Source organism: Corvus kubaryi, unplaced genomic scaffold (genome assembly GCF_017639235.1).
Source record: "Corvus kubaryi isolate FWS band 111438036 unplaced genomic scaffold, C.kubaryi_AGA036_p1.0 37398, whole genome shotgun sequence".
NCBI lineage: Eukaryota > Metazoa > Chordata > Aves > Passeriformes > Corvidae > Corvus > Corvus kubaryi.
Genome location: NW_024581137.1, coordinates 44,505,981 through 44,518,993, shown reverse-complemented (window position 1 = coordinate 44,518,993; position 13,013 = coordinate 44,505,981). Strand labels below are relative to the sequence as shown.

Below are 13,013 nucleotides of genomic sequence, written 5' to 3'. Positions count from 1 at the left end.
TGCTGACTCTTCCTTAAGGATAAAGAATCCAATTAAAAGTACCAAGTGACTGTTCTCACTGCATTTTTTTCCCTGTATTGGACTTCATAAAAGCAATGTATCCATCTGTTTGGATATGAGGTTGCAGAGCACCAGACTTGAGACAGTATGTTTCATAGTTGTGATGTTTACTGCCAAGTCCTTTTGAGGGACTGTGAGAGGACCAAGAATGACATTTCAAAACAAAACTTTTTTCATAGAGAGAGGAATTACAGCAGCTGTATGTCCTAATAGCAAGACTACTCATTAAATAAATACTCTGAATAGCCATTTGCTTTGAACTGTGTCTTTTTCTGTCATCCTGTTGCTCTAACATCGATAAGTCTCTTTTTGTGTATGTTTTTTCTCTTTCAGAGTTGTAGAAAATGGAGAAAAGAACCGAATGACCTATCAAAGTATAGCAATAGTTTTTGGTCCAACCTTGTTAAAACCAGAGAAAGAGACTGGTAACATAGCAGTCCACACAGTATACCAGAATCAGATTGTAGAGTTAATTCTACTGGAATTGAATTCCATCTTTGGACGCTGACATTTTTCTTGGAGAAGAAACTGGAAGTGATGGGTTGGCAGTAGTACTCCACCAGAAGGAAAACCTCTTTCTGTATATGATGTTTTATGTTTGTGGACCAAGCAGCAACTTGTTTTTTGCACTTTTGGGGGAGGAGAGAAACAGGAGAAATGTTTGACCACTTCAATGCAAATTAAAGACAACACTTCAGATTTCTTTGAAAAGTTCAATGTAAAAAGTGAATTAAAAAGTTTATAGTTTGCCTTTTTAAAGTATCATTGGAAAAATGTAATATAGGTTCATACACTGGATTTCTTTGAGAGTAAAACTAACAATCTCAAACTGGATAATCTGGAATTTAATCTCAAAATTCTTCCATTTGATGGGGAAAATTCCTACCATTTTTCTTGGTATGGAAAAATTCAGTGAAGTTACATGTTAAGCTTGTTTATTGCAGCCTACTCAGATCTGTATGACACTTTTCCAAGGGGTTTCTGCATGCAGTGACTGTCTTAGACTTACACTAACAGTTTGGTTTAATTATTCAAATCTAATTCTTCGCTTGCTATCCGCTGCCCTTTTTTCCTCTTTTTCTCCTGTTTTTCTGTTGTTGGTTCTTTTTTTTTTTTTTTTACTTCTTTCTTTCCTTTTTTTCCCCAGCAACCTCTCTGGAAGCTCTTTGCTGCTTCATAGAGCAGCACACTTATTACACTATTTCAAACACTGAACTTGTAAGAATATCCAGCAATGGATATGTCTTGTGGCATAATAGAAGTAATATTTAATAAACATGTTCATTTTTTCAGGGTATGTCCTGAGCTAAGTTTTGTGTTATACTGATCTAAAGCTAAAGTCCTAAGTAAATACCGACTGTAACACTGTATTGAGTTGTTGGTGTAATGCTGAGGTAGTGGAAGTTCATTCTTGATGTAAATACAGGCTGTCCTTTTGATTCCTGTATATAATTCAGTTCCTGTATAGTGTAAGAACACTTTAGTCACACATTTCTAATCATGGGTAGATTAGCTACAGTAGCATAATGTTTCCAGTGGATGTCTGGGTTTCAGCAGGGAAACAGGTTATGGGGAGGGAGGGAGATCTGTGTGCACTTTTAGATGTTAATTACATTTGCGGGCAAATAACTGTAATGCAAATGGTACTGGAGAAATACTGAGTGTGCTTGCTAAATTGTTAATGCACTACAAGAAGAGCCTTTTAGGTTATTTAATATGTACAGGAAACATTAGAAAAATGTATTATGAATTCTAACATCTACAAATAGTGAAAGTGATGTTTTGATAGATGGATGTTTGATCGAATCCACAATTTACCAAGCTAAATTTAAGATTTTCTTTTTACATTAATGTAGAATAATTTGTAAAATTGGTTTTGAAAGATTTTGTTACAGGGAGCATGGTCTGCTGAAGATTTTTTTAAATGTATTTTTCTAGACTAACTGCTGTATCTGACATATTTGTTATGTCTAACCTGAATAAAGAAAACCAGTAGTTCTTTTAGAGTATACCATACCCGCTTCACAAACCCCCTTTAAACAAGACCGATGTCTCTTACCCCTTAGCATGGATGGATACCACTTGTGACAAAGAGTTGTCACACTTGATTGAAATATGAATGCCTGCTTTATAACCTGACAATTTTAGGAACTTCCCAGCCCCCTTCTTTAATAACTTGAATTCTAACATAAGGTTCAGAGAGGGCAGAAGTAATTTATGGGTAGAAATTTGCAGTCTTTAAAACACATCCCAGCTTGGACCCCACTGTACAGGAAACAGTTACGCTGAGGAAGGGACTGTGTGTCAGTATCCTTAGATCTGCTGTGTCCCCCTCACACACAGCCCTGGCTCACAGCAGAGGGGATGTGTGGTGACACACTGAGCTGTAACCAGATTGATGGTATGAGAATTTCACGAACATAGGGCTTGCATGAAAAGTTTTTGGAGATAAGAGAGAAGTTTAGTAACCTTGTGGCTTTCTCAGTGTCTTCTTGTGGTAATGGTGAAGTCTTGTGGTTTGTTGCAAAGCGACCTGGGTGAGAACTGCGAAAGCCCCGTGTCGGCGGTGTCGTCAGCCTCCCTCTGGGCTGTCATGCCAAGCAGTACTGAGCCTGTGCCCTCACCTACTAGAAAATATCACCAAAGTTGGAATCTGTGGCTGTACATTATTCAGAACCTGCCTTTGGCTGTAAAATAAGAAAGAATTCCTGCTGCTACATGAGAGGGCTTGTTCACCAGTCACCTTTTGTTGCGAGTGTTACCTTTTTCAAAGGAAGAATGCCTTTTTAAAGCAATTTGATAATGAGGATGTCACGCTTTTCCTTGTATTCCCCAAAAATAAAGCATTTTGTTATTACAGTATCTAGTATGGTTTTGTGCAGTGAAGTTGTCTTAATCTAATTTTTAGTTTGGGGAGGGGAGAGTATTCTTTTTAATTGAAAGAGGTGCAGGCAAACACTTGAGACATTCAGGAAGAGGAGGAGGTACAAGCTGATGGTACATTTGTTGTGACCAACTTGAAACTGTATATGTCACCACGCTGGGTTTCTTCACTGCTTGAAAGATCTTGTCTTGTTCCGGCAGGTAGCTTTCTTTTAAATAATCAAAATGAGAGATTTGCACAAACACACCAGGGAAAAGCTATGTGTATTAGATGAAACATAGTTAATTTTATATATTCCTCAGTTTATGCTCTATCTCAGATTTGGTTCTAGTTTAAAGTCAATTTCAAGCTTGAATATAAATTTTTTGGGGCCATAACCACTTGAAAGATACTGGAGGTCCAACATTATGTATTGGTGCCAGCTGAATTTTTTGTTCCAGCACTAGAGCTGTGTTCAGGTCTGTAGTTCAGCTGCACAGTGGTACAGTACCAAGCAACTTTCAGCCATGCTTGATCTGTACCAGTGATGGGTTTCTTCAGTTTGAAGCTGGAGAGAGAAGTGAACACAAAAAAAGACAAGACAAATATGCACAATCATTTCATGTAAATTTTAAAAATTAAATTTTTAATTTTTAAAGTCAGAGTTGCATGCAGGAAGTTTTATTTACTTGCAAGTGGATAGGTCATGCTTACTGCCCAGGTTCAGGCTTTCCTCCCCATCTTCACAAAAATCCATGATAAATTCCCTTTGTACTCAGCACATTGTACCCTGGCAAGAGAATCCTTGCCTTGCAGCATGAGAGAGAAGGGAGTTTATAGGTAATACAGTATCAGTTTATTCTTAGGCCGAGCCCTGACTTTTTTCCCCTTAAAGGGAACAGCTTTATTTAGCCCTGAAGTAGTGATATTTCAGAATCAATTGGTTAATTCATAAGCCATAATGTAACCCAGGCACAGAAGGGCATTCTGCTGGGCCCAGGGGGAGGGACAGCATGTCTGATGAGGCCGCCTGCAGCCGCTGGGGAGAGGAGAGCTCCTCTGAAGAATCTTAATTAGCCTCCACAATTGTGAAGTTTTGTGGGCAAGCAGCTGGTAGGACGGGATCAGGCCTTTACAAAAGTAGCCCTATGTGAATGTGGGACTTAAATGAACATCCCCCCCCCGCTCCAGCTCCCCCAGCATTCTTGTAAACAGAGCACTTGTAAAACAAGCTCACACTGTGTAACAAACCAACATGAAAGACATTCAGGGGCAACTTGGCCTCTCAGTCCTTTTTATTGCCTTGAGAATTAAATGGCAGCTCCAATATTAGTTTCTTACAACTTCCCCAAACAGATTTGAGTTTAAGGTATTCAGCTGGTACTTTAAAAAAATAAAATCTGTGTTGCATTCAGCAAACTTAGAACTGCAAAGTGGAAAAAGCAGATATAGCATCGGGTTTTTTTCTCATAGAATCTGACAGCTTATTACACTAAAATGTAGTTGGCTGGGGAAGGGAATAAGTAAATGCAAAAGACTGAAGGCAGCAGACAAAGCAGGTGTGATGGACAAGCAGGATAGCAAAGAAACATTCACTTGGAACTGCAGGAATCCAGGCCAGAGACCTGGGAGAGAGCCATGCTGCCAAGAGTGTGGGTTGGAGTTGCTTTTTTTTTTCTCTTTTTCTTCCTTTGCATGTCTTACAATACAGATGAAGGCCCGGCTGTGTTTTTTAGGGGTAATTTGCTCTGCAAACAGGTGGAGTTAAGTAACATTGCAAAAGAGCAGTACCCACCTTTCTACATCTTTTCTGGAGTGGCTTCTATGTGTCAGCTCCTCAGGGATGCACTTGTGTCTAACTTCCCTGGACACAAACACCTGAGGGCTAATGAGAGTCAAAAACTATGTCCCTTCAACCAGCATCTGTACAGTACAAAATAAACTTCTTCTCAGTTTGGCAGTGTTATTCTGGTGGCACTGAGGGCCCCATCCAAGATCCAGCCCTTGTGGCACCAGATCCTGAGAAGCACAGGTGGTCCTGTCTGTTACAACCTCAGCACACCAGAAGAAACAAATAAATGAAGTTCGAAAGTGGGAGTATGCAAAGAAAAAAAAAGCTCCAAGCTAAACTATCTTCACAATTACTTTAGATCTGCATGCACAGTACAAATCTGTTCAGAATAGCATGTTAATTCATAGTGTGAAAGAAACAGCTGTCCTCTAAAAAGTTAATACTGTATTTAAAAGCTGTCATTTCTTATATCAGGCATTGGTCAGCCAGTCTAGTTCATCAAGTGCTGCAGCCAAATAACTGGAATCAAACCACTGGCAGAGTTTCCTGGCTGCCTATTGTGCCAGTGCTCTCTGCCTTTACTAAGAGGGTGATGCTGAGCTGGTGGTGGCTTGGTGGCTTCCTGCATGTAGGAGTCCTGACTAGTTAGTTGTTCCAATAAAGGAGGTAACTAACCTAGAAACAGAACTGAAAAATCACCTCTTTCCAAGAAAAACTCTCCTATCAGCCTGGGCTGGGCAGTGCTTGGGCTGCAGGCACTTGACCTGCACAGTGCTGACACCAAGCTCACCTATCTGCTGCAGGGATGTTCTCCCCCAGCACTGAGTGACCAGGTGCCTCTTCTGTGGGTGCTGGCCTTGACAAGGCCTCTGCCAACACACACGTGTGACCTGCTCAACTTCACTGCCTTCTGTGAAGAAAAACTGAGACATGGTTGTGGCAAAAGGCAATGCCTCTCCTCTGGCAGGATGAAGGGTGCCACTGTATTTCCCACTATGAAAAAGCTGTTTCAGAGCTGAAGTGCTGTTCTCACTGCTATACTAGTCCTGCTCTAATCCAGCTTGGACATTTTGCTTCCTTATTTGTACAACAGTCTGGATCCCGGGGGCTGGAATGTTCTGTGCTCTGTCCAGAGCACTGCTTCCCTGGCAGAGGCTGAGGCACGGGCCACTCAGCCATAGACACTTCATCACAAAGCAGTCATCAGTGTAAAAGCATGGACTAGAGAATTAAAAAAATGTTCCTTTCCAGGTAATAGGTAAAGCAGGCTGTGTGCTGCTCCATGCTGGAGAGTGCCTGTTCTTCTCCTGTACTGCAGAAATGTACGTAAGCTAAGCAATTAGGTATTACATTTGGCACAGCACTGAAGCAAAGCAATGTGTTTCCATGCAACCTTTGAATCCCCATCTGCATCACTTGTGCAGGCTGAGCTGTGAGCCAGCTGCCAAGAGGACTGCACAGTCTTCAGGTTTGCATTAAAACACTGCAGCTGTAGGCCAGGATCATGCTTGTCGCTTTCGTTTGCCCGAGCTTCCTAGCCTGTCCCATTCAAATGCATGAAAACTAATAACTTTCTGTCCACCTTTCCTATTGATGGAGTACAGCAGCTCTGTGCAGCAAGCTAAGTGCTCAGGGCCCTTGGGTACAGCTTCTTACCCTGTATATACATAATTTAGTTAAGAGTGGGAGAAGACAGTTATAATAAACATTGAACAGTAGGCGGCATCATTAGCTTTTAAAAATCATAACTAACTCCCCAGGTGGTTGTCCTAATGCGTTCTGGGCTTTCTTTGCATCCCTGAGATGAAAAGAAAGCCTGAGCATGTGAGGGCAGGATGCAGTACCACGAAATGTTGAGTGCTGCTGGTGGTGGCGCGGCAAATTCCCCTCTGCCAGCACCAGCCCCAGATAGCAGAAGCGCTGCCCATGCTGTACAAGGCAGGGGCTGGGGGACTGGAGCTTTTCCTTCCTTCCTGCTGCCTTTCTCATTCACTAGGTCATGATCTAAGACTCATGGCATGTTGCAGGCCAGACATCATCATTGCAGTGGTCCTCTTGGGTTTTATAGAATCTGTGAATGGAATTGGCAGTAGCCTCCTGTTCAGCCATCAACTTCCTTTTTCCTACCTGGCTGTTCAGTGTCTACATCAAATGAAAGCACTTCTTCTGGCCAAAGGCTTCCTTCCCGTTTTTGTCCTAAAGGAACACTGCTCAGCTGAGCAAACCTGTCTTGTCACCCATGGCAGCACTCACAGACCTGCTGATGTGCAAATCACTCTGACATCTGTAGGGACATGTCCTTGGGAGGAGCAAAAGCTCACATTAACAGCTGATATATCAAAGTGCTCCAAAATTTACACATCTACTCAGAAGTGTTGGCAAAGAGAACTGGCATTAATTATCAGGGAGGAAAGTGAAAACCATCATGGGCAGCTGTACTGGGTCTGGGCAGAGGAGCTGTTTACTCTGACTCCTTTCCAGAACAACAAGTTTAGGTGATGTCAACACTCAGATAGGTAACTGCAGCTCTTGTTATCTTTGGGAACAAAAGCTTTTCTGAAGCACCAGAGACCAGAGCACTGGTAGAAAGTGCTGCTCCATGGGCTGGACCATGGGAAAGGGTGATGGAGCCTGAAGCAGCACCAGCAAACTGCCTCCCTCACTGTCACCAGGGCATTGCAAAGGGACCATATTGACCCCCAAAAAACAGACTTTGGAGAGGGATGAAGAAGAATGGCTTTCAGGAGCTGTCACCAAAGCAGCAGCCCTGGCACAACCTGTTGTTGTCTCCCTAGAACGTGTCACAAAGCCTCGCAAACATCCTGGACAGGGCCATGGCCACAAAATGGGGAAGACCCTGGGGTTCCCCTTCCTTCCTCCTGTCAGCACCCTTCCCTCTGTGTCTCCCACCGTGGTAACCATGACGGCTGCCTCATTGTCCTGCCCTGCCCTGTAGCTTCTATGATTCAGGTCGTGTGGGTGAGAGCTGCCCCACCAGCTGTGCACTGGACAGACAAGGAGAAGCTGTAACTACATTTCTGCTCATGGCATGAAAGCCAGCATTGAAGGATTGTGCTGTTAGCTGCCTTGTGGCAGCTGGAAGAGGTTTTGGACACAGAAACACCAAACACATTAAGCTCGATTATTATTTTGGAGACAAAGCTTGTTGTGACAATGAACTACTTAATTTTGTAGAGGGTCTCAGCATCTTACAATTATGTACAAAAAATTAAAGCTCTGAACATTCAGAACCAAGATTAAAATAAAAATAAGGTACTAGCACATTTGGCTTAGTCTAGTGGATTTGGCTGACAAATTAAAAGAAGGTACAGAGGTGCTATTTATTACTATTTTATGTGAGCTGGTGATCAGCACTACACCTGCACCACCAGGAAGAACATGGCACAGCTGAACTTCCTGTCATTTATACTAACCCATGAAAAGCCTTCAATTTAAACCCTGTAAAGCCATTCAGTGGTAGTTTGTGGTCTAATAATGATTTCCCCACAGTGCATTGCTGTGTGGACGATATGGCCCAATCCCCTTCCTGACAGGAAGTTCAAGGTCTGCAAAGCAAAGCTTCCATTTCCCTAAAAAGGAAAGTTGGGCCCAAACAAGTCACAAAATCCTGGGTGAAGTTGGAAGAGCTGGAAATTATAACCCAGGGCAGAGCAGATGGTGCAGTCACAGTGACTGAGTTACTGCTCCTTTGATCCCACCATCTGGGCCCCCTCCACCTGCCCTGCAAACAAACCCTGGGCAAAGTCATTGCCCCCCTCAAAGCTGTGCTCTCCACCAAGCTGACCAGCAGCATCTCACAGTCTTCCACAAATACATTTTATAGTTAAGCACTGAAAAGAGAGGGAAGACACAATTAGGAGGACTCTAGTCCTCTTTTTGCAACCTTAACCCTGCTCCTGTTCAATCTGGCAGAACAGCACTGTCACCTTTCCCCAGGATAATGAACTCGGCTCTGTCAGACCCTTTCCTATGGAGGTGAAATATCTAACAAATTCTGGCCCCTGTTACCCATTAAGCACAAATCGCTTCAGAATTGCCTTGACCTGATCACATCGGTCGTCCTTGGTCCTGGTCATTGTCCTCATTACGTCTCCTCTGCAGAGCACACTCATGAATGCCACCAGGCTGCAAAAATCCCCTCCTCTCCTCCTGCTCCTTGAGTCGGACACTGGCTGCAACTCCCCATGGGCAGGAGGGCCCCAGCTCCAGGCACAACAACCAGGGCAAAGTTCTGGATCGGCTCTCACCACAATGGGCATTAGCAGGAGCCACAGCTGGGCCAGGGTGGGCTGGATTCTCTGACTGAGGAGTGCCCTGGGGAGGACAGGGAATGCTTACAAGCACAGGGGCAAGTGGGTATTCCAAGAAAATTTCCAGGCCAAGTTGTTTGCTTGCCTGAGACCTCACACTCCTTTTCTGTTTCACTGTCCAGTGGTTGGCTACTGGCAGAATGAAGGTCACAGTTCAGTTTGTTAAAAATACCCATCCAATTATCTGTTGGATCATATTTATCCTTTATTTTCCTGGTTGTAAGTTGTCCTGGAAGGACCACTCACCTCAATGAAGGCAGCCAATCTGGGAATATGGTGGTTTTATCCTCACCTGCTTTCTCCCAAAAAGTGCCGTGTGAGGGCTCTGATCCCCCTTTGAAAGGGGTCTCACAGTCTTCCCTTTGAGAGCACCGCAAGGTCTCTGGCACGGAGCAATCTGTTCACAGCATAATTATTCTCCGCTAAGGCCTCAGAGACCATGAGGCTCCTGACATTTTTCACTGCCTGGAGAGGGGTAATTTTTCATTGCTTTCCTGAGGACTCTTGTACTTTGCAACAGTAATGGAGCATCCAGCTACACCGAGCTGCAGCCTACAGTTTATTTTTATCTCTTGATGGGCATAAGCTGAAGGACTTCCAGCTAAGATCGAGAAAACGGGGAGATATAAACAAAGCTAGTAAGTAAATAGAAGAAGTGCCTAGCAAACCACAGATTCTACAATGGTGTATGCAACATGTTTTTGAGATTATATAATAACAAGCTATGCTTTACTAAGCAAAAAGTAACAGGAGAGACTGGATCTTGAGTTACATTAAAATAAACTGAAATACAATCAGCAGTATCATACGTGCTTCTAACTTCATCTGTCTTCAGCTACGTATCTAGAGGATGGATCCTGCTGCAGCTGGTATGGGATTGTGTCAGCTGAGCTGCTGGCTGGGAAAGGCATCACTTCATCTCTGGGATACACTCTAAGGAAAACAGAGCCCAGAAACTGTACTTTGGCAGGATCTGCACATCTCCAGCTAGATATTGCATTTTTTCACATAGCCTGTTTAAAAGAAAGTAATTGTAACAGAAACTACTCTTGCAAGCAGCTGGTAAAAAAAAAACAAAGCAGAAAAGGATTGAAATTATAGCTCCTATTTGAAGGGCCATTGCATGAAAGAAGTGTTTTCAAATACTTCTGAAATCTAACATCTAATTTAATTAACCAAAACAGATAAGCAGCAATCTAGAAGCCTGAAAAATAAAAACATCTGAGTTCTGCTAAACTTTTCCAGTTATTTGTGAAAGAATAAGTATTTTAATTTCAAGCTCTACAAAGGGAACTAGTTCTGAGAATGAAAATGTAAAGCAAAAAACAAACTCTCTTTTCATTTATTTTTTTGGTAGCATTCCCAGTGCTGCTGCTGAAGGGCAGGCAGGCTGGGCTGGGTGCTCACCCTTACAAAGAGTGTGGGGAGAGGGGGGAGGTACAAACGGGGCTGAGGACACTGCCCTGGGCAGGGCAAAACCCTGCTCCTGAGACAACTGAATGCCTTCATGCCCTGCAATTACTTCTCTCTTGTATTAGACAATCTGCAGTTAGGTGACAGAGTAAAAGTCAGTTGAATTTCTTTGGCACCAGTCTAGGGCAAAAATTAGGTTGATGCTGCTTTGCTCCAGACAGGGTGGGTTTTTTTCTTTTCTTTTCTGTTTAAACCCAACCCTAAAATTCAAATTAGGCTCCAGCTCAGAGCCTTTACCACCGGGGCATGAATGCTAAATAGCCTGTTCCCACTCCAATCTGTTCGCTGCTTGGCTAATGATTATTCTCCATAGAAACCTCACCAGAGTCAGTTATTATTCTCTCCTCATGCACTTGTATCTCTCTTGTATTTATATAAGATTAAGTAGCCCTGTTAAGTTTTTACCTTTCTGATTGGAGCTTATTTTAACCTCAATTAAGCCATCAGCCCGGGTTTCTGAAGGCAGAGCAATAGCATAGCCATTATCATTCTCTCCACCTTTTGTATGAAAATGATGTTGAGGAGTGGTTGCTTTGGGGATTGCTCTGTGGCAGGTAACCAACGCTGAGAGTCGAGGAGGATAAATGGTGCCAGACTCCCAGAGGTGCCGTGGCACTGTGTAATTATTGTTCCAGACAGCTGAAAGCAGCAGGGTTTCTGGTTCCCCTGCTTAGTTTCAGTCTGCCATGATTGCTGGCACAGAAAGATGCTGATTGTAAGTAAACATTAATTATGCCCTGCTACCCCACTGCTAGCATCTCTGGGCTTGCAAGAAACAGAAGCATAGTGCTGTGCTTGGCTCCTACCACCAAAAAAACATCTATACGGATTTCAACTTCCAGGTTTTTGTCTTGCTTGGTCAAGGGACATTGCTCCTAAATTTCATCCTCATGAATAATGAGAGTTATAGTGCTCTTTGTATCACTGCTTATGCACTGTACTTCAATCCCATTGCTAATATAATGACTAAAGTACTCATTCTTTGAAGAAGGCATGCTCAGGGGATGCAGCAAGCAATCCTGTTATCTGCTCTGGAGCAGAGGAATCATTTTAGAGTCTTTAAAAGAAAAAAAGAAAAGCAGCCAACCAACAAGGTAAATATAACTTATCAATCATCCTATATGTCAAGGTAATTTTTTTCAGATGACATGTTTTTTTAAATGTCAGCCTATTCCTTACCCTTTTTTTATGTGGCTTTGGGATTTCTTTTTTTCTCTGCTAAAGGAGGCTTAAAAATGCAGAGCCCACACTGTGGCAGATGACAAGCCCTGCTCCTCGGGCTGTGTGGACAGTTACAAAGCGATTTCCGTGGCACTCGAAATGCAGCCCCCAATGCTGATGGAATTTCACTGTGCTGTGATTGCACCGCACTGCAGTGAAATAGGTTCGATTTGATTATCTGGCTATTCCATTTCACCTATATTTACAACCTGCCTGACCTCTGGGGGAAGGGAGGACAGGCAGCCAGTCATGCTGGAGACATTTCAAAAGGTCAAAGCAATACAGCGTTTACCACTATAATTCACAGGCTCTACAATTCGGAGATAGTACTTTCACGACAAAAATTGGCAGGAGAACATAGTTAATGTGAAATATTTATCTATTCCCAGAGCAAACACAGAAAGTAGAGAATGTTTTAAAAATTCTCCCCTTTCTCCTTTTGGCACATGATGATGTGTAAGTGCATAAGAGCAGTGTGCAGACAACACCTTCTTTTTTAGAAGTTGCCCTCGGCTAGTGCCAAAAGGTTTGTGTTGGACAGGCTACCTTGTCCACAGCCTTAGTGCTGATGTTAACACATTTACAGGTCCATGGGGATGATTTTGAGTGTGTTGTTGCTGCTGATGCTGCTCCCAGATGGGTGCTACCCTCTGTATCTCCACCGTCTGTGCTCAGCAGGAAGGCCTTGACCTCCCTCCAATGTTGTACCAGCAGCTTGGGGGGGTGGGAGCAGAAAGTCCTCTGCAAACCTTAATTAAACTTCACGTGCACTCCTCCTGTCTTGAGGTACCGATTCATTAAGGTCTTAAACAACCACCACTCATCCCAGCTGGTTAGCTAATAAAAAGGTGTGTTGGCTCCAAAGCACTATTTTAAAACTCTCGTATACTTTATAGGCCTCAAAAGTCAGAAAGTAAGACAAGCATCTTCATGCTTATGTAGTCTGTGTAGCTACCCATTTCTGAAATTTCCATCCCTCCCAAGCCTGGATCCCAGGTCCAGGTGGCCATGCAGTCTGGATCTATATTTTGCACCTCTAACCTCTTTGTATTCAAATATATTCTATTTGGTCTTAAATATGCCCCAAAGTTAGGCCTTTTGGTACTGGGGACAGAGGTGCTGTGCGTTATGACAGTTTCATTTTGAAAACTGGATGGGTTTTTGTTTGTTTTAAAATGAACCCTTTGTATGACATCTCCTGAGAACTCCTGTCTATCATTTTACATGTTATTGAATTAATATAAGAGAGAGTGGAGCCTGAGAAGTAGCTATA

At 43.0% G+C, this 13,013-nt stretch overlaps 1 protein-coding gene across 9 annotated transcripts in view; it reads left to right on the top strand.

The window, feature by feature from the left end:
• Positions 1–2,922, top strand: part of ARHGAP12 (Rho GTPase activating protein 12) — a 75,380-nt gene extending 72,458 nt beyond the window's left edge. For all 9 annotated transcript variants that reach the window (XM_042043044.1, XM_042043036.1, XM_042043035.1 and 6 more), the window contains one exon: positions 394–2,922. In XM_042043044.1, coding sequence (XP_041898978.1) covers positions 394–568 — 175 coding nt within the window. In that variant the 3' untranslated portion in view covers positions 569–2,922. The remainder of the gene's footprint in view (positions 1–393) is intronic.
• Positions 2,923–13,013: the final 10,091 nt, after the last annotated feature.